Raw genomic sequence first — 20,826 nt, forward strand, 5'->3', positions numbered from 1 at the left:
AAAAAAAAAAAAAAAAAAAAAAAAAAAAAAAAAAAAAAAAAGAAGGACCCTAAGAAGACAATGTAAAAAAATGAGTATGCCGGGTGCTGTTGCTCACGCTTGTAATCCCAGCACTTTGGGAGGCTGAGGTGGGTGGGTCACGAGGTTAGGAGTTCGAGAACAGCCTGACCAACATGGTGAAACCCTGTCTCTACTAAAAATACAAAAATTAGCCAGGCATGGTGGCATACGCCTGTCAACCCATAGGCTGAGGCAGAAGAATTGTTTGAACCCGGGAGGCGGAGGTTGCAGTGAACTGAGATTGTGCCACTGCACTCCAGCCTGGGCAACAGAGCGAGACTCCGTCTCAAAAAAAAAAAAAAAAAGAATCAGTAGCACCAAATGGAATTTTAATAGAAATATTATTTTGCTACACTCTTTATTGCCCTCCTAGCTAAATCAAGTTATCCAAGTTAATGAAATTTTCCACACCCAGAAATGTGGACAGGGCAGTTGGTGCCTGTCAGTAAGCATAGTAAGTCTAGGATAACATATTTTTTCGTGCTTTTTTGAGTTTGTGTGATTTTGAATGAGTTTTTTTCTTTCTTAATTTCAGCAGCACAGTCAGCAGCCTCCATTCAAGAGTTGATTCATTAGAAAAGTCAAATACTAAGCTGATTGAAGAGGTATTGTCTAATGGATAAATGTATTTCATGGAACTAGTGTTTGTGATCTTTTTCCATTTTAAGTATGAGTGCATTAAACATACACACACGCGAACATACACTCATCATTGTGATGCGATACTTGTAATACAGTTGTAACTGATGATTATAAGTTCTAGAGAAACTGTATATTCTTAGGCAAATCCTCAGTTATAAGAATCTGTGAGATACTACATTTGAAATACTCAACTTCTAAAAATGAGCCTCAGAGATGAAACTCACAGAAACTCTTCAGTAGATAAGCTGTGATGTTCATTTTAAAATCTGGATGACCTATATTTACCTAGTGTAATCACCTATAGTTAGAAATTCTTGTTAAGTGCAGTAAACCACCATGGCACATGTAACCTGTATAACAAACCTGCACGTTCTGCGCATGTATCCCAGAACTTATAGTACAAAAAAATAATAATGCACATTAAAAAAAGAAATTCTTATTAAAATGATACTGTCCCTCTGTTCCACTGTTCCACTAGTCAGATTACTTTTCTTCACAGGCATCACTGCATGATCATGGTGACCTTTTTTCTACCATCCCATGTGTAAAACTCATCCCATGTGCTCTGGTTTCTTATGTTGTGAAAGTAACTATCTGGCGATCCCAGAGTGCATTTGAAGTAGACCCAGAAATTTATCTCAGCTCTCTTTTTTGTAGAGTTGCTTCTAGGTGTGTTGTTTTTTTTTTAATCTATTAAACCAAAGAATTATTACTTAACATATTTTCAGAAATATTTAGGCTTCTGGTATTTGTATTGTGAACCCTATTTTCCATGTTAATTAATATTCTCATTTCTTTTAAAATTGGCCCAATTTTTCCAAACCAAGGAACACATGATAACTTACATGACTGCAGTTAAGAATGCATCTTTATTTTGATGGTTAGGCTCCTGATCGGGACCATTATAGAGCTGCTCACTAGTTTGTGCCTCTTATTGACTTTAGTAGGACTGTGAAGTTCAGGTTGATCCCTGATAAAGTGTTCAGAAATGTGTTAATTGCAAACCATCATTAGGGAATGGTCTCTGCTTTGCTTTCATAGAATCTCTCCATTCTGGGCCTCAGAGTCCCACCACTTAATCATTCATGTTTAACTCATGGTGAGAATTGTCTCTTGTTTGTTGTAACCACTTAAGTTCCTGTTACAAGTCCAGATTTCATGGGGTGTCCTACTCAGTTACCACAAATGTCTGTATTACATTTTTCAATGATAGCACAACCTCCTTTCCTTATACGTGTTTTTATCTTTACACAAGTCTTTAAAGCTTTTGTTATTTAATGCATAATTCTCTATTTGTTTACTCAGAAACTTTGTATTCTGGACATACTGTAAATCATACAGTAAGCATAATATATTTATTATAAGCATAACAAATTAGCCTAATGTGTTTCAGCTATAAAAATAGGAATAGTTCAAAAGGAAATAAGAGTTTAATTTTTAAAATTGGTATCTTGGGATAATAGCGAGCATATTTTTCTTATGAACGTTTCTTTGAATGTGACAGACCTTTTGCTAGTTGTGAGATTTTATTTTCTGTTGTTTATGGCCATGCACATAACCTGGAAAGCAAGTATAAGGGTGTTTAAAATCTTTTTTCTTGCCTGTTTCATAATTTTTAGTTAGCAATAGCAAAGAATAACATCATTAAACTCCAAGAAGAAAATCATCAGTTACGAAGTGAAAATAAATTGATTTTGATGAAAACACAGCAGCACCTAGAGGTAAGTATAGACTGCTTTCAAGCAGACAATCTCATGTCAGAAATTACTATTTTTAGGGACTTTTGCATGAAGTAGGTATTTCTGTGCTGTATTAATAGTAGTGATTATAGAATGAAAAATTTTGTTTTCTTCCTAGGTTACCAAAGTAGATGTGGAAACTGAGCTTCAAACATATAAGCATTCTCGTCAGGGGCTAGACGAAATGTACAATGAAGCTAGAAGGCAGCTTCGAGATGAATCTCAGTTACGACAAGTAGGTTATATTAAAAATTATATTAGCAAAATCATCCTGGGAGTAATTTACTCTCTAGCAAGCACCATTTAAAATCTCTTTCAGCCTTATCCTTTTTGGTGTGGTATATAGCAAGTTCACCCCTTAATCTTCTCAAATTTTCTAAGCTTCCACTATATCAATGTTTTGTTGTTGTTTTAAGACAGAGTCTCACTCTGTCGCCCAGGCTGGAGTGCAGTGGTGCGATCTTGGCTCACTGCAGCCTCTGCCTCCTGGGTTCAAGTGATTCTTGTACCTCAGCCTCTCAAGTAACTGGGACAAGGCATGTGCCACCAAGCCCGGCTAATTTTTGTATTTTTTGTAGAGACGGGATTTCACCATGTTGGCCAGGCTGGTCTCGAACTCCTGGTCTCAAGTGATCTGCCTGCCCTGGCTTCCCAAAGTGTTGGGATTATAGGCATGAGCCACTGCGCCCGGCGTATTATTGTTTTGAGACAGAGTCTCGCTCTGTCACCCAGGCTAGAGTGCAGTGATGCGATCTTGGCTCACGCAGCCTCTGCCTCCCAGGTTTAAGCAATTCTTGTACCTCAGCCTCCCAAGTAGCGGGACTACAGGCATGTGTCACCATGCCTGGCTAATTTTTGTATTTTTTATAGAGATGGGGTTTTGCCATGTTGGCCAGGCTGGGCTTGAACTCCTGGCCTCAAGTGATCCACCTGCCTCGGCCTCCCAAAGTGCTGAGATTATAGGCATAAGCCACTGTGCCTGACCTGTATCAGTGTTTTTTAAACTGTAAGTTACAATATGATTGTGAATGAATGGGTTGTGACCAACATTATAGTAAATGAAACAGAACAACATATTCAAATATTAGGAAAGTCATATTTAAAATTAACTTGTTTTTTAACCTTTGAAATTGTGAAATATAATGCCAACAGAAAAATATGAATATATAGCTTTATGAATTATAACGCAAATAACCTGTGTAACCACCACCCAGGTCAAGAAGAGAATATTGCCCATCTTTTTAATCATCTTTGCTGTTTGTCTTTAATGTTAATAAATTTCTTTTTCTTTCTTTCTTTTTTTTGAGATGGAGTCTCCCTCTGTCGCCCAGGCTGGAGTGCAGTGGTGTGATCTCGGCTCACTGCAAGCTCTGCCTCCCGGGTTCACACCATTCTCCTGCCTCAGCCTCCCGAGTAGCTGGGACTACAGGTGCCTGCTACCACGCCTGGCTAATTTTATTGTATTTTTAGTAGAGATGGGGTTTCACCACGTTAGCCCGAATGGTCTCGATCTCTTGACCTCGTGATCTGCCCGCTTCAGCCTCCCAAAGTGCTGGGATTACTGACGTGAGCCACCTTGGCAGGCCAATAAATTTCTTAAGATAAATTATAAGAAACTTTTTAATTCTTCTGATAAAAAATTCTTAAGAAATTAAACTAAGGCCGGGCACGGTGGCTCAAGCCTGTAATCCCAGCACTTTGGGAGGCCGAGACGGGCGGATCACGAGGTCAGGAGATCGAGACCATCCTGGCGAACACGGTGAAACCCCGTCTCTACTAAAAAATACGAAAAACTAGCTGGGCGAGGTGGCGGGCAGAGCTGAGATCTGGCCACTGCACTCCAGCCTGGGTGACAGAGCGAGACTCCGTCTCAAAAAAAAAAGAAATTAAACTAGTTGCCCAGGTGTGGTGGCTCACACCTATAATCCCAGCACTTTGGGAGGCCAAGGCTGGTGGATCACAAGTCAGGAGATCGAGACCATCCTGGCTAACACGGTGAAACTGTGTATCTACTAAAAATATATATATATAAAAAAAAAATTAGCCAGTTGTAGTGACAGGCCCTTGTAGTCCCACCTACTCAGGAGGCTGAGGCAGGAGAATGGCGTGAACCTGGGAGGCAGAGCTTGCATTGAGCCAAGAATGCGCCACTGCACTCCAGCCTGGGCGACAGTGTGAGACTCCATCTCAAAAAAAAAGAAAAGGAAATTAAACTGTGTTTTGAGTTACTTTGGCCTTTACTTGTATAGGCCACTTCATTTCCTTTTGTTTAAGGAAAATTAATATTCAATTTATGAAGCATAAAAATGATTAATTCTTGTACCAGTAAAAGAGTAATGATTAACAGAATATAGAAAATGCCTTCATTTTAGCAAAAACTGCATTTGAAAATATTTACTTATTTTTTGAGACAGGGTCTTACTCTGTTGCCCAGGTTGGAGTGCGGTGGTGTGATTTCGGCTCACTGCAACCTTTGCCTCCTGGGTTCAAGTGATTCTCTCACCTCAGCCTCCCTAGTAGCTGGGACTACAGGCGTGTGCCACCACACCCGTCTAAGTTTTTGTATTTTTTTGGTAGAGACGGAGTTTCACCATGTTGGTCAGGCTGGTCTCGAGCTCCTGACCTCAAGTGATCCATCCACCTCGGCCTCCCAAAGTGCTGGGATAACAGGTATAAGTCACTGCACCTGGCCCTGCATTTCAAAATGTTTATTGTGTTGTTAGAGGGCCTGGTTGATTCCCTTTAGTGGACTTAAAAAGTGTAGTCTGTATATTGAATGGACAATCTTTCTTAAAGTATATCTAATTTTTACATCCTGAAGTGGCATGTGAATTGAGGATATATTGAAATTGCAGGATGTAGAGAATGAGCTAGCAGTACAAGTTAGTATGAAGCATGAGATTGAACTTGCCATGAAGTTGCTGGAGAAAGATATCCATGAGAAACAAGATACTCTAATAGGCCTTCGACAACAGCTAGAGGAAGTTAAAGCAATTAACATAGAGATGTATCAAAAGTTGCAGGTAAGGATTGTTCTTAAATTTCATTTTATGGAAATTGAAAGTGAATATTTGTAGAAAGGTTTTGGTTTTTAAGAGATGAGCCCATTTTAACTGTGCCGTATTAGTTATGAGGGCCAATGCCTTTTTTTCCTAAATGAAAGCTCTTAAATGTAATGAAAAGGTATCAACAGAATATCCCCTGTCTAAATTTTTAATGTTGAAAGGTTAAGAGTATGAAGATTAAATCTTTTGGGAAAACTCTCAATTTAAACTACAAAACATTTTTGTGAACTTCCTTTTACAGTGTAGTCCTAAGAAATATTTAATTTTGATTGAAATGCTACACTATCATAATAGTAAATTTTTTTTTCTTTTTTTTTCTTTTTTTTTTTGAGACAGAGTCTCGCTCTGTTGCCCAGGCTGGAGTGCAGTGGTGCGATCTTGGCACACTGCAACCTCTGCCTCCCAGGTTCAAGTGATTCTCCTGCCTCAGCCTCCCTAGTAGCTGGGACTACAGGCATGTACCAATACGCCCAGCTAATTTTTGTGTTTTTAGTAGAGATGGGGTTTCACAATGTTGGCCAGGCTGGTCTCGAACTCCTGACTTCAGGTGATCCGCCCACCTCGGCCTCCCAAAGTGCTGGGATTACAGGCGTGAGCCACCATGCCTGGCCCATAATTGTAAATTTTCTAAGATGATATTGCTATTAAGTAGACTTGTTGCCAAAATCCTTTATTTAATTAATTTGCAAAATGTCATATTTTACAAGAATGTATTCTGTCATCTTCCAAAAATATTGAAGGTGGTGTTTTTTTCCTTATTATATTTTCGTTTTTAAATTTTTTCTTTTTTTCTTTTATTTTCTGTAGAGATGAGGTCTCACTATATTGCCCAGGCTGGTCTCAAGAGATCCTCCCACCTTGGCCTCCCAAAGAGCTGGGATTACAGGTATGAGCCACCACACCTGGCCTATTACATTTTAAATGAAGACTAATAGAGGCCAGGTGCCATGGCTCATGCTGTAATCCTGGCACTTAGGGAGGCCAAGATGGGAGGATTGCTTGAGGCCAGGAGTTTGAGACCAGCCTGGTGAACATAGCAAGACCTCATCTTAAAAACAAACAAACAAAAAAAACGACTAATAGCACTGCTTTGTATCACACAATTATATGTATAAAGTAACTCTGTTCATTTCAAAGTAACAGTCCCATAGCAAAATGGTGTGAGAAACTTATAAATACTCAGGTTAAAAGATGAAAACTCTACTTGGGAGGCTGAGAGGTGGGATAGCTTGAGCCCAGGAGTTCAAACACAAACTGGGCAGCATAGTGATACCCTATTAAAAAAAACCACACACACAGAAAAAAAAAAATCAAAACCACTGTAGCTTTTATTTTTATAAATAGGGTTCTGAAGATGGCTTGAAAGAAAAAAATGAAATAATTGCCCGACTAGAAGAAAAAACCAACAAAATTACTGCAGCCATGAGGCAGCTGGAACAAAGGTACAGCATTTCCAGTCTTAGTTTCTTTTTTTCTTTTCTTCTCCCCTTTTTCTTTATTCAGTTCCGACACCTGCCACAAAAACCATTAGGAAGACATAGATTAGGACATATTTTTTGTTTAAGCCCAGCAGGATTTTGTGTTTTTGTTTTGGTTGTTGCATGGAATCAAGTTGCTTTATATTATGCTGAATCATTTGAAGTTGTCATATTGTAGATTTTTCTTAGAAGCCTAATATCAGTAGTTTCATGTTATTCAATTACATAAAACAAATACACAAATAAAACATCAAAAAAAGTAAAATGAACAAACAGAGTGAGATTATCCCTAATTGATTTCCATGCATGTTAATTATCGTATTCTTTGCCATTCACCATCTGTTTATATGAAATCAAGCATTCCAAATTGGTGGTTTAGTTTTGTTTCTTTGAGCTAGGACCCTCAACCCAACCGAAGATATAATTTTGTTTAAATTGAATTGTTTTATATTGGCATTTTTCACTTTTATTGTTGGAAAATGTAATGTATTTCCATTGCCCTGTCATGTTGGTGTCAACATATGTCTTTTATCATTGCTTTCTTTGAATCTATTTATGAAAAACATAACTATTAATGCTTTATTGACATGAATATTCTTTTATTGACATCCTCTTTCTTCTTTTTTCTTTTTTGTTTTCTTTATCCCCATTTTTACATTTTGGACATCTTTATTACCTTTTTCTGTCTTTGATTTCTTTCCATTCCATTATGAAGTGATAACGATTTGTTAACTCAAACTAGGACAATTGCAATGTCATTGGTGAAATGTGCCAGCAGTGACACGCAGGACCAGTACAAGCTGGTCAAAGATATATCTTTCTGAAGACCACTTGTATTTAAACAGACTAAATGAAAAGAGAATCAACAATTTTATAATACATTAACTAGAAAGGAGTCTATGCTACTAAAGATTCTAAAAGGGTGTTAGGAACCCTGTACATTTCTTGGTCAGCTGCTGTGGTAATACACTGCCATTAAGCAGAGTGGGTGCACTTGGATTTCTAGACATACATTCCTCAAACCTTGTGCACGAAGGGTGATTTGAGTATTGACCCTTTGGAGGTCGGGATTTTCAAATGCAGTTTTATCTTTTAGCTACTTTTGATGAAAATATAAAGATTGTTTAAAAATAACTTAACCTTTGGTTTTATACTGCATTGGCACAGATATTTTTTTCTCATTGGCCCACTCTTTGCCCAACGGTTCCCTTACTGATTTTTACATATGCTTCAAAATAACTTATAACCCAGACTGGCCAACATCCTGTGCTTCAGCTTCTCAGTTTTCCAGTTCTCCCTTGCCCTCTTCTGTGATAGCACAACTTCAAGGCCTACCTCACTCTTTTATTTTCCTTTCTGTAACCTTAGAGAAAAGCTTGGGTCCGTCCCCACCACCTGAATATTTTAATTTAATCTTAGATTTGGAGATAACTTGAATGATAACTCTCCTTTCCTTGGAAGCAGCATTTATACCCCTGAAATATGTGAGGGTTGTTCCATTGGTATGGTTTTAGGGAAGAAAGGAAGAGTTTTTTTAGTTAGTTGAACCGAAATTTCTCTTGTAATTTCCTGCAAGGAGTTAATATCCTTTGAATCTTGGTAAATATTTTCTTATAAAAATATTGAGGTTAAATATAAGAAATCCTAGATGGCCAAAGAAGGCAGGGAGTGGAGCTAAGCACAGGAAAATGCAGCGACTTACAAATAAAAACAGGAAAGATGAAAATCACAATATTTTAGCTAATTTTTAATATTAAATGGTGAGGAACAAAATGATCTCTAGTGAATGATGCCAACTGGCACCAAATTCTTTTTGAATCTTAAACATATATGCACACGTGCACACACACACATGCATAGAGCTTCGGCATAATTTAGTAAATGCATAAAGATGCTGTAAGAAGGAGTTGGCTATCATTTGGAGTAATTGCAGGTCTTTGCTCTTGGCCTTGTAGCACACTTGATTCCTGGCATACACATCCTAGCTTAACATATAACTGTGGCTTCTTCACCTAGTGTAGGCATAAATCCTTTACTTTTCATGGTTTTGAAAAAAGGTAGTAACATACCTATTATGCTTTGAAATTTGATTCATTATGCTCTGCATAAGTGGTAAAGGCTGTATTGCTTTGCACTGTTAATTACGAACAAGAAATAAAACAAATTTGAAGATAGTATTCTGGGCATACTACATGTTATATTGACAAAAAAATCACAGAACAACTTCTAGACATTGTGTGACTCTTTCACGTTTGAGTTTGTGAGTTTTTCCCCAAACTTTGTTTTCGTTTAGAAATGTTTCTATTTCCCCATTTTTCTTTTATTTGTCTTCTTCACCCTTTTACACCCTAGTTCTAGCCTCAGTTTTACCCAAAGTTGATTTGAATTACACCAGATTGCAGCAAGCAGAGAAGGCGCAAATGGAAGCTGAAGATGAGGACGAGAAATATCTACAAGAATGTCTCAGTAAATCTGACAGTCTGCAGAAACAAATCTCCCAAAAGGAGAAACAGCTGTGAGTATTTCACTCTTAGAAACAAATACTTGTGTTAACATAACCCCCTCATTTTTTTGCACATGATGATAGAATACCAATATTTTTATTTATCTAATGATACCAGCTAGCTTTTAGTGTTTACTTTAAAAAACAACAAAAAGGGCCGGGCGCGGTGGCTCACGCCTGTAATCCCAGCACTTTGGGAGGCCGATGCGGGCGGATTACAAGACCACAGTGAAACCCCGTCTCTACTAAAAATACAAAAAATTAGCCAGGCGCGCTGGCGGGCGCCTGTAGTCCCAGCTACTCAGGAGGCTGAGGCAGGAGAATGTCGTGAACCCGGGAGGCAGAGCTTGCAGTGAGCTGAGATCCGGCCACTGCACTCCAGCCTGGGCGACAGAGCGAGACTCTGTCTCAAAAACAACAACAACAACAACAACAAAAAGGCCAGGCGCGGTGGCTCATGCCTGTAATCCCAGCACTTTGGGAGGCCGAGACAGGCAGATCACGAGGTCAGGAGATCGAGATCATCCTGGCTAACATGGTGAAACCCCGTCTCTACTAAAAATACAAAAAAAATTTAGCTGGGCGTGGTGGCGGGCGCCTGTAGTCCCAGCTTCACGGGAGGCTGAGGCAGGAGAATGGCGTGAACCTGGGGGGTGGATCTTGCAGTGAGCCGAGATCGTGCCACTGTACTCCAGCCTGGGCAACAGAGCGAGACTCTGTCTCGAAAAAAAAAAAGAAAATATAATTGTGATAATACTTATGTTTTTACTCCCTTTATGATTTACAAAGTACTTTCAACTCTGTTTTGCTGTCTTCTTGCTCTAGGAGAGTTTTATTCATTNAATTTAGCTGGGCGATGTGGCGGGCGCCTGTAGTCCCAGCTTCACGGGAGGCTGAGGCAGGAGAATGGCGTGAACCTGGGGGGTGGATCTTGCAGTGAGCCGAGATCGTGCCACTGTACTCCAGCCTGGGCAACAGAGCGAGACTCTGTCTCGAAAAAAAAAAAGAAAATATAATTGTGATAATACTTATGTTTTACTCCCTTTATGATTTACAAAGTACTTTCAACTCTGTTTTGCTGTCTTCTTGCTCTAGGAGAGTTTTATTCATTCTTCTGTTATTTAACATTAATCTGATGGTCATTATATTTCTAGGTGCTGAGTATAATAGGCTTTTGTAACTACAAGAAACTTATATTACTATTATTATTATTATTATTATTATTTTGAGGCAGAGTTTCACTCTTGTTGCCTAGGCTGGAGTGCAATGGCATGATCTCGGCTCACCGCAACCTCCGCCTCCCAGGTTCAAGCAATTCTTCTGCCTCAGCCTCGCTAGTAGGTGGGAATATAGGCATGTGCCACCAGGCCCAGCTAATTTTGTATTTTTAGTAGAGATGGGGTTTCTCCATGTTGGTCAGCCTAGTCTCGAACTCCCGACCTCAGGTGATCCACCCGCCTCGGCCTCCCAAAGTGCTGGGATTACAGGCATGAGCCACTGCGCCCGGCCTAAGAAACTTATATTATTAAAGGACATGCTGTTTTCTGAGAATATATATGTATGTATTTTTGAGATGGAGTTTCACTCTTGTTGCCCAGGCTGGAGTGCAATGGCATGTGACCTCGGCTCACTGCAACCTCCACCTCCCAGGTTGAAGTGATTCTCCTGTCTCAGCCTCCTGAGTAGCTGTGATTACAGGTGTCTGCCACCATGCCCAGCTAATTTTTTGCATTTTTAGTAGAGACAGGGTTTCACCATGTTGGCCTGGCTGGTCTCAAACTCCTGACCTCAGGTGATCCACCTGCCTCGGCCTCCAAAGTGCCGGGATTACAGGCATGAGCCACCGCACCCGGCCGATAACATTTTTTTAAAATCAACTTTGTTTTTTTTTTCCTTTGAGATGGAGTCTCACTCTGTTGCCCAGGCTAGAATGCAGTGGCATGACCTTGGTGGCTCACTGCAGCCTCTGCCTCCTGGGTTCAAGCAATTCTCCTGTCTTAGCCTCCTGAATAGCTGGGACTACAGGCTTATGCCACCACACCCGGCTAATTTTTTGTATTTTTTAGTAGAGATGAAGTTTCATGACATTGGCCGGGCTGGTCTCATACTCCTGACCTCAGGTGATCTGCCCACCTTGGCCTCCCAGAGTGCTAGGATTACAGGCATGAGCCCCTGTGCCTGGCCAACTTTTTTTTTTTTTAATTTTCTCTGATTTTTTTTTTTTTGAGACAGAGTCTTGCTCTGTCCCCTGGGCTGGAGTGCCAAGTGGCACGATCTCGGCTCATGGCAAGCTCTGCCTCCTGGGTTCACGCCATTCTCCTGCCTCAGCCTCCTGAGTAGCTGGGATTACAGGCGCCCTCCACCACTCTCGGCTAATTTTTTTTGTATTTTTAGTAGAGACAGGGTTTCACTGTGTTAGCCAAGATGGTCTCGATCTCCTAACCTTGTGATCCATCTGCCTCAGCCTCCCAAAGTGCTGGGATTACAGGTGTGAGACACCGTGCCTGGCCAGTTGTCTTTAATTTTTTTTTTAACTTTTATTTTAGGTTTGGGGGTACATGTGAAGGCTTGTTACTAGGTAAACACATGTCATGGGGGTTTGTTGTGTATATTATCTTATCACCTAGGTATTAAGCCCAGTACCCAATAGCTATCTTTTCTAAGCTCCTTTTCTTCCCCCATCCTCCCCCCTCAAATTGAACCCTGTATCTGTTGTTTCCTTCTCTGTGTTCGTAAGTTCTTATCATTTAGCTCCTGAACATTTTTTTTAAATTGTGGAAATGGAATCTTCCTCTGTTGTTCAGACTGATCTCTAACTCTTGGCCTCAAACGATTCTCCTGCCTCAACTCTCAAAGTGTTGGGATTACAGAAGTGAGCCACCATGCCCAGCTTCTGAGAACATTTTTATTAGTACTTTATATGATCTATATATCACCAACCAGGAAGGATGTTAGTATATGTCATTGTGCTGAAAAAAAGCAAGTTGCAGACAGTATGCCAAATGTGATTCAGTTTTAAAAACAAAATTAAAACCATGTATGCATATATATTTATACATAGATAGAAAAGATTTTAAAGAATACAGATTCTGGGGAGTGGTTATTTCAGGTGAATGCTGGCAGGTTGAGGTTGACAGGGACATTTTAGTTTTATTTTATAAACTTCAGTATTTTTCCCCCAGTTAATATGTACCAATTCTGTTATTAAAAGAAAACAACAGTAAGAACAAACAAACAAAAAAAGCAACAATGGAAAATAGTTATTTATTATATTAACAGATCATTAAAACAAGACCACATGCCATGTATGAAGTATAAGTTGCTAAGCTGCCTTTATACCCATTGAAGTGTTAAGTTCTTCTCTATCCTTGGTGATTTTCTGTCTAGTAGTTTTTAATTATTGAGAGAGAATTTGTTGAAATATCAAACTGTGATTGTGGATTGGTATATGTATTTTTTCTTTTCTTTTTTTTTTTTTGAGACGGAGTCTTGCTCTGTCGCCCAGGCTGGAGTGCAGTGGCCGGATCTCAGCTCACTGCAAGCTCCGCCTCCCGGGTTTACGCCATTCTCCTGCCTCAGCCTCCCGAGTAGCTGGGACTACAGGCGGCCGCCACCTCGCCCCGCTAGTTTTTTTGTATTTTTTAGTGGAAACGGGGTTTCACCGTGTTAGCCAGGATGGTCTCGATCTCCTGACTTTGTGATCCGCCCGTCTTGGCCTCCCAAAGTGCTGGGATTACAGGCTTGAGCCACCACGCCCGGCCGTATTTTTTCAATTCTGTTTTTACTTATTGTATTCTAAAGCTCTGTTATTTGGTGCCTACATATTCAGGACTGTTAATATATCTTCTTGGTAGAGTGACCCTTTTGTCATTATATGATGTATTTCTTTGGTAATTTTTTTTTTTTTTGCTCTGAAGTTAATTTTTCTGATATTAATATAGTTACTCCTGCTTTCTGTTGATTAACGTTTGTATTTTTCCTTTTTTTTTTTACTTTCAGTGTACCTTTATAATGTTTGAAGTTTCTTTTCTTTTTTTTTTGTAGAGACAGGATCTTGCTGTGTTGCCCAGGCTAGCCTTGCACTCCTAGCCTCAAGTGATCCTCCCACCTTTGCCTCCCAAAGTGTTGGGATTACAGGTGTGAGCCACCATCCCCGGCTTGAAGTTTCTTTTCCTTTTTTTTTAAGACAGAGTCTCACTCTGTTGCCCAGGCTGGAATGCAGTGGCATGGTCATAGCTCACTGCAGCTATGACTCAAGCAATCCTAGGCTCAAGCAATCCTCCCAACCTCAGCTTGCAGAGTAGCTGGGACCTTAGGCGTTGTGCCACCATACCCAGCTAATTTATTTTTATTTTTATTTTTTAGTAGAGAAAAGGTCTTGGTGTGTTGCCCATACTGATCTTGAACTCCTGAGCTCAAGTGATCCTCCCACCTTGGCCCCCCAAAGTGTGGGATTACAGGCATGAGCCACTGCTCCCAGCCTGAAGTTTCTTATAGACAGCATATAGTTCATGTTTTGTTATTGTTGTTATTTATTTTTTAGAGACAGGGTCTTGCTTTGTTGCCCAGGTTGGAGTATAGTGGTGCCATTATAGCTCATTGCAGCCTCTAATTCCTGGGCTCAAGAGATCCTCCTGCCTCAGCCTCCTGAGTAGCTAGGACAACAGGCATGTGCCACTGCACCTGGCTAATAAAACAATTTTTTTTTTTTTAAGAGATGGAGGTCTTGCTATGTATCCTAAGCTGGTCTGAACTCCTGGCCTCAAGTAATCTCTCTGCCTCAGCCTCCTAAAGCATTTGGATTACAGGCATGAGCCATCATGCTTGGCCTGCTTCATGCTTTTAAAATCAATTCTCCCAACTCTGTCTTTTCATAGTATGTTTAGTCCATTTATATATATTGTAATTATTGATATAGTAGAGCTTAAGTCTGCCATTTTGTTGTTTAATTTGTTTTTCCTATTTGTTGTTCCTCTGTTTAATTTTTCTTGCCTTCCCATAAGTTACATGAACATTATTTAGAATTCCGTTTTGATTTATCTGTAGCACTTTTGAATGCATCTCTGTATAGATTTTTGGTGTTTGCTGTGGACATTATATTACACATATGCTATTTTTCGCAGTCTGTTGGCATTAACATTTTACCACTTTGGATGAAGTGTGAAAACCTTACCTCTATTTAAGTGTTCATACCTTCTCCCTTCTTTAATATAATTTGCTTAATTATCTCTTTTACATATATTGGGAATCATGTTAGACAATGTTGTAATATGTTGTGCAACCATAAACAGAATTTAATGTTTAAATTTAATCTAATTTAGAAAACTTCATTATTCTTTTTTATTCCTGAAGCTCCAGGTTTTTGTGTGTGTGTCTGAACTGTCTTTAAACTTTTTTTTTTTTTTTTTTTTTTTGATATAGGGTCTTGCTCTGTCAGCCAGGCTGGAGTGCAGTGGTGTGATCACAGCTCACTGCAGCCTTGATTTCCTGGGCTTAGTAATCTTCCCATCTCAGGCTCCTGAGTAGCTGAGACTACAGGTGCATGTCACCACACCTGGCTAATTTTTGTATTTTTTTTTTTTTGGTAGAGTCAGGATTTTTCCATGTTGCCGAGAATGATCTTGAACTCCTGGGCTCAAGTGATTGGCCCACCTTGGCCTCCCAAAGTGCTAGGATTATAGCCGTGAGCCACCGTGCCTGGCCTCTTTTTTTTTTTTAAAGAGAGAGGCATCTCACTGTGTCACTGAGGCTGGAATACAGTAGTGTGATCATGGCTCACTGCAACCTCAAGCTCCTGGGCTCAAGCAATGCTCTTGCCTTTACCTCCCAAGTAGCTGGGACTATAGGCATGTGCCATCATGCCAACTAATTAAAAAACTTATTTTATTTTATTTTTTTGAGATAGGGTCTTATTTCTCTCTCACCCAGGCTGGGGTATAGTGGCGTGATCATAACTCATTGCAGCTTTGAACTCATGGGCGCAAAGGATCCTCTCGCCTCAGCCTCCTGAGTAGCTAGGATGGTAGAGCATATCACCACACCTGGCTAATTTTTATAGGGACAGGATGTTGCTATGTTGCTCAGGCTGGTCTTGAACTCCTGGCCTCAAGCAGTCCCCCTGCCGTGATCTTCCAAAGTGTTAGGATTACAGGCGTGAGCCACTGCACCTGGCCTTAAATTTTTTTTTAGAGATGAGATCTTATTATGTTGCTCAGGCTAGTCTTGAATGCCTGGCCTCAAATAATCCTCTGGCGTCAGCCTTCTGAGTAGGTGGGATTATAGGTGTGAGCCACCATGCCAAGCTCTTTAGCCATTCTTTTAGGGTATGTCTGTTGGCAATAAATTCTATTTTACCTTCATTTCTGAAGGATATTTTCATTGGGTATAGAATTCTGGGTTGGCAGTTCTTTTAGCACTGGAGAAATCTTACGCTACTTTCTCTTGGCCTTTATGGTTTTCTGATTAAAAATATACTGTCATTTGAATTGTTGTTCCTCTTTAGGCGTTAATGTCATTTCTGTTTTACTGCTTTCAAAAAAATTTTTTTTTGGGATTTAACCTATTTAGGATTTGGTCAGCTTCTTATATCTTTGTAGGTTTATGTCTTTGTCAAATTTGGGAAATTTTCAGCCATTACTTTTTCAGAGATTTTTTTTTAGTGTGAGTTGCTTTCTCCTCCCTTCAGAGACTCTGATACCATGAATGTTGGGTCTTTTTTTTTTTTTTTTTGAGACGGAGTCTTGTTCTGTCACCAGGCTGGAGTGCTGTGGTGCGATCTCGGCTCTCTGCAACCTCCTGGATTCAAGTGGCCTCAGCCTCCTGGGTAGCTGGGACTACAGGCGCGTGCCACCATGCCCAGCTAATTTTTTTTATTTTTTGAGATGGAGTCTCAGCCTGTCACCCAGGCTGGAGTACAGTGGTGTGATCTCAGCCCACTGCAACCTCTGCTGCATGGTTCAAGCGATTCTCCTGCCTCAGCCTCCTGAGTAGTTAGAATTACAGGTGCCTGCCACCACGCCCGGCTAATTTTTTTTTTTGTATTTTTAGTAGAGACGGGGTTTCACCATCTTAGCCAGGTTGGTCTTGAATTCCTGACCTTGTGATTCACCCGCCTTGGCCTCCCAAAGTGCTGGTATTACAGGCGTGAGCCACTGCGCCTGGCCTTTTTTTATTTTTCCCCGAGATGGAGTCTCACTCTGTCACCCAAGCTGGAGTGCAGTGGCATGATCTTGGCTCACTGCAAGCTCCGCCTCCCGGGTTCATGCCATTCTCCTGCCTCAGCCTCCTTAGTAGCTGGGACTACAGGTGTCCGCCACCACACCTGGCTAATTTTTTGTATTTTTAGTAGAGACAGGGTTTCACCATGTTAGCCAGGATGGTCTCGATCTCTTGACCTCGTGATCCGCCCACCTTGGCCTCCCAAAGTGCAGGGGTTACAGGCGTGAGCCACTGTGCCCAGGCGATCTTTTTTTCTTTTTTAGTAGTCCCACAGGTTCCTGTTCAGATTGGATTATTTCTGTTGTTATATTTTCAAATTCATTCATTCTTCCCTCACCATCTTCATTCTTCTCTTGAGCCCTTTCAGCAAGATTATTGTGTTTTTCAGTCCTAAGATTTCCATTTGATCTATTTTCTTTTGTTGTTTGTTTTGTTTTTGTTTAGTTTTGTGATAGGATCTTGCTGTTGACTAGGCTGTAGGGCAGTGGCATGATCATGGCTCACTGTGAACTTGAACTTCTGGACTCAAGTGATGCTTCTGCCCAAGCTTCCTAGGACTACAGGCATACACCACTATGGTTGGCTAATTTATTTTTATTTTTATTTTTTGTAGAGATGAGGGCTATGGTATGTTGTCCAGGCTGGTCTTGAACTCCTGGTCTTAAGTGATCCTCCTGTATTGGGCTCCCAAAGTGTGGGGATTATAGATGTGAGCCATGGTGCCTGGCCGGGCTCTTTTTTGTGTTTATTTTGTTTCTTCTTTCTTTCCTCATGATTTTTCAGATGTGTCTTAATTGGTAGTGGGAGCATTTTAATGGTGGCTGCTTTAAAATTCTTGACAGATAATTCCACCATCTGGAATTATTATGTTAGCATCTGTTGATTGATGTTTCTCACCTAACTTGAGACCTTCCTGGGCCTTAGTATAACAGATGTTTTTCAGTCGCATCCAGGATACTTTGGGTAGAATAGACTCTGGATTTTATATATTGTTTTGGCAGGCCTCCACTGAAACCACACTAGTAGGGGGATGTGGACAGTAACCCTTTACGTCAAATGGAGTTGGAAGCCCAAGACCATCCCAGATGGCATGGAGTAGGGTGCCTAATAACTGCAGGGATTGAAATCTGAACCTTCCAGTCAGCTTCCACTGATACTGTAGAGAAGGGGAGTGGTGCCATGTTACTGTTGGTGGGTAGTGGAAGTCCAGGCTCTCCTCTTGGTTTCTGCTGAAACCATCTTGGAGGACAGAGGACGAGATGCCTTATTACCACTGGGTGGAGGTAATCTAGGCTCTCAGTTGGCTTTCACTGATACTGTGGGGGTGGTTAAGAAATGCCTTGTTAGGCCAGGCATGGTGGCTCACGCCTGTAATCTCAACACTTTGGGAGGCAGAGACGGGTGGATCACCTGAGGTCAGGAGTTCGAGGCCAGCCTGGCCAACATGGTGAAACCCCGTCTCTACTAAAAACAGAAAAATTAGTGAGGCGTAGTCACTGGTGCCTGTAATCCCAATTACTCGGGAGGCTGAGGTGAGAGAATCACTTGAACCTGGGAGGCAGAGGTTGCAGTGAGCCAAGATTGCACCACTGCACTCCTGCCTGGGTGACAGAGCAAGACTCTGTCTCAAAAAAAAAAAAAAAAAAAGGAAAAGAAAAAAGAAATGCCTTTTTACTGCTGCGTGCAGATTCAAGTCCCAGGTTACTCTTCCATTGTTACCAGTGAGGTTGCTTGAGAGACACTTTTTTTATTTTTTCTTTGTTTTTTCCCTTAGATCCAGGGATAGACTACATTAGTTTACTTTCTGTTTTTCTGAGACAGAGTTTTCGCTTTGTTGCCCAGGCTGGAGTGCAGTGGCGCAATCTTGACTCACTGCAACCTCTGCCTCCTGGGTTCAAGCGATTCTTGTGCCTCAGCCTCTTTAGCAGCTGGGATTACAGGCACGTACCACCATGCCTGGCTAATGTTTTGTGGAGATGAGGTTTTGCCATGTTGGTCAGGCTGGTCTCGAGCTCCTGACCTCAGGTGACCCACCTACCTTGTCCTCCCAAAGTGATGGGGTTACAGGCATGAGCCACTGTGCCTGGCCCAGATTAGTTTACTTTCTGTTGATATAACTGGGTACCTGAGACTGGGTAATTTAAAAAGAAAACAGGCTTATTTCTTACAGTTCTGGAATCTGGGAAGTCCAAGATTGGGCAGCCACATTTGGTCATCTTCTGGTGAGGGCTTTGTGCTGCATCCTAACATGGCAGAAGACATCACAGGGCAAGAGGAGTGTACTGAGAGTCAAACTGGCTTTTGTTTATTATTTTTATTTATTATTTTTCTTATAGAGATGTGGTCTCACTATATTGCCCAGGCTGGTCTTGAACTCCTAAAGTGATCCTCCTACCTTGGCCTTCCAAAGTGCTTGGATTACAGGTGTGAGCCACCATTCCTGGCCTACCAAACTGACTTTTATAAGAGACCCATTCTTGTGATAACCCATTAGTCCATTAACCTGTTAATTCATTCATGAAGGCAGAGACCTCATGAGCCAATTACCTCTTAAAGGGCTCATCGGTTTTTTTTTTTTTTTGAGACAAGGTCTGGCTCTGTTGCCCAGGCTGGAGAGCAGTTATACGATCTCAGCTTACTGCAGCCTTGACCTCCCCAGTTCAGGCAATCCTCCTGCCTCAGCACCCCTAGTAGCTGGGACTATAGGCACACACCACCACACCTGGCTAATTGTGTTTTTTGTAGAGATGAGGTTTCACCTTGTTGACCAGGCTGGTCTCAAACTCCTGACCTCAAGTGATCCGCTTGCCTTGCCCTCCGAGAGTGCTGGGATTACAGGCGTGAGCCACTGTGCCGGCAAGGCCTTACCTCTTAATATTGTTAAACTGGGCATTAAGTTTCAATGTGAGTTTTGAAGAGGACAAACATTCAAACCATAACAGATGCCTTATTACTGCTGGGGGTTAGGAAGGTTCAGGCTCCCACTTGGCATTTTCTGATACTACCACAGCAGGGTGCAAGAAGGTTACCTCATCATTGCCAGGCAAGAGTAGAAATCCAGGCTTCTCACTCAGCTTTTGCTGACTGAGGTTTGTTGCAGGGGCATGGGTTTTTTCTCAGATGTTTTTCTGGAATAGGGCATTTATTATCCAAAGTTTTCTGTCTTGCTAGGCTATATCCTGGCCCTTTGGCATGGGAACAGCTCTTCTTGGGGCTTTTTTTGGTCTATGCCCATTAGTATTTAATGAGTTGAGGGCTTCATCAACACCTAATCAGCTATATGTGAGACAAAAGAAACCTGAGGTAGCTCATCACCATGTTGTTGTTTGATTCCTGGAGTTCCTAGCTGATCAGACATCTTCTCTTTACTTTCTGAAGTCTTCTTTTGTTGTTGTTGTTTTGAGGTGGAGTTTCACTCTTGTCGCCTAGGCTGGAGTGCAATGGTGTGATCTCGGCTCACTGCAACCTCCGCCTCCCGGGTTCAAGCTTTTCTCCTGCCTCAGCCTCCCAAGTAGCTGGGATTACAGGCATGTGCCACCATGCTTGGCTAATTTTGTATTTTTAGTAGAGACGGGGTTTCTCCATGTTGGCCAGGCAGGTCTTGAACTCCCAACCTCAGGTGATCCGCCTATCTGGGCCTCCCAAAGTGCTGGGATTACAGGCGTGAGCCACTGTGCTTGGCCTTGGAGTCTTCTTATGTATGTTTTACATATAATGTCCAGAGTTTTTAACTGTACTTAGTTGGAGGGATAGGGAATAATGTGCTTACTTCATCTTTTCCAGAATCAGAATTCTGTACTCCATTTAAATCTACCACAAATATATTTGAGGAATTTGAGGAATTAATATGTAGAATTCCCTGGCTTTAGGCCAGGGAATATTACTGTGGTTAAAAACCTACAGGCTGAGCCTGGTGGCTCACACCTATAATCCTAGAACTTTTGAGAGGCTGAGGCAGGTGGATCACGAGGTCAGGAGTTCGAGACCAGCCTGACTAACATGGTAAAACCCCGTCTCTACTAAAAATTTTTTTTTTTTTTGAGGTGGAGTCTCGCTCTGTTGCCCGGACTGGAGTGCAGTGGCCAGATCTCAGCTCACTGCAAGCTCCGCCTTCCGGGTTT

General features: G+C 41.3%; 1 protein-coding gene across 6 annotated transcripts in view; it reads left to right on the forward strand.

Moving 5' to 3' along the window:
• The window catches only part of RUFY2 (RUN and FYVE domain containing 2), a 62,367-nt gene that overhangs the window by 18,802 nt on the left and 22,739 nt on the right, over positions 1–20,826 (forward strand). For 3 of the 6 annotated variants that reach the window (XM_017851414.1, XM_017851415.1, XM_017851412.1), the window contains 6 exons: positions 596–665; positions 2,322–2,423; positions 2,560–2,676; positions 5,297–5,464; positions 6,851–6,948; positions 9,380–9,499. In XM_017851414.1, the coding sequence (XP_017706903.1) occupies positions 596–665; positions 2,322–2,423; positions 2,560–2,676; positions 5,297–5,464; positions 6,851–6,948; positions 9,380–9,499 (675 nt within the window). Of the gene's footprint in view, positions 1–595; positions 666–2,321; positions 2,424–2,559; positions 2,677–5,296; positions 5,465–6,850; positions 6,949–7,699; positions 9,189–9,379; positions 9,500–20,826 lie in introns of those variants that run through there. The other 3 variants (XM_017851417.1, XM_017851416.1, XM_017851413.1) reach the window with 2 other exon arrangements.

The sequence above is a fragment of the Rhinopithecus bieti genome, unplaced genomic scaffold (assembly GCF_001698545.2).
Source record: "Rhinopithecus bieti isolate Rb0 unplaced genomic scaffold, ASM169854v2 scaffold_33940, whole genome shotgun sequence".
NCBI classification, from domain to species: domain Eukaryota; kingdom Metazoa; phylum Chordata; class Mammalia; order Primates; family Cercopithecidae; genus Rhinopithecus; species Rhinopithecus bieti.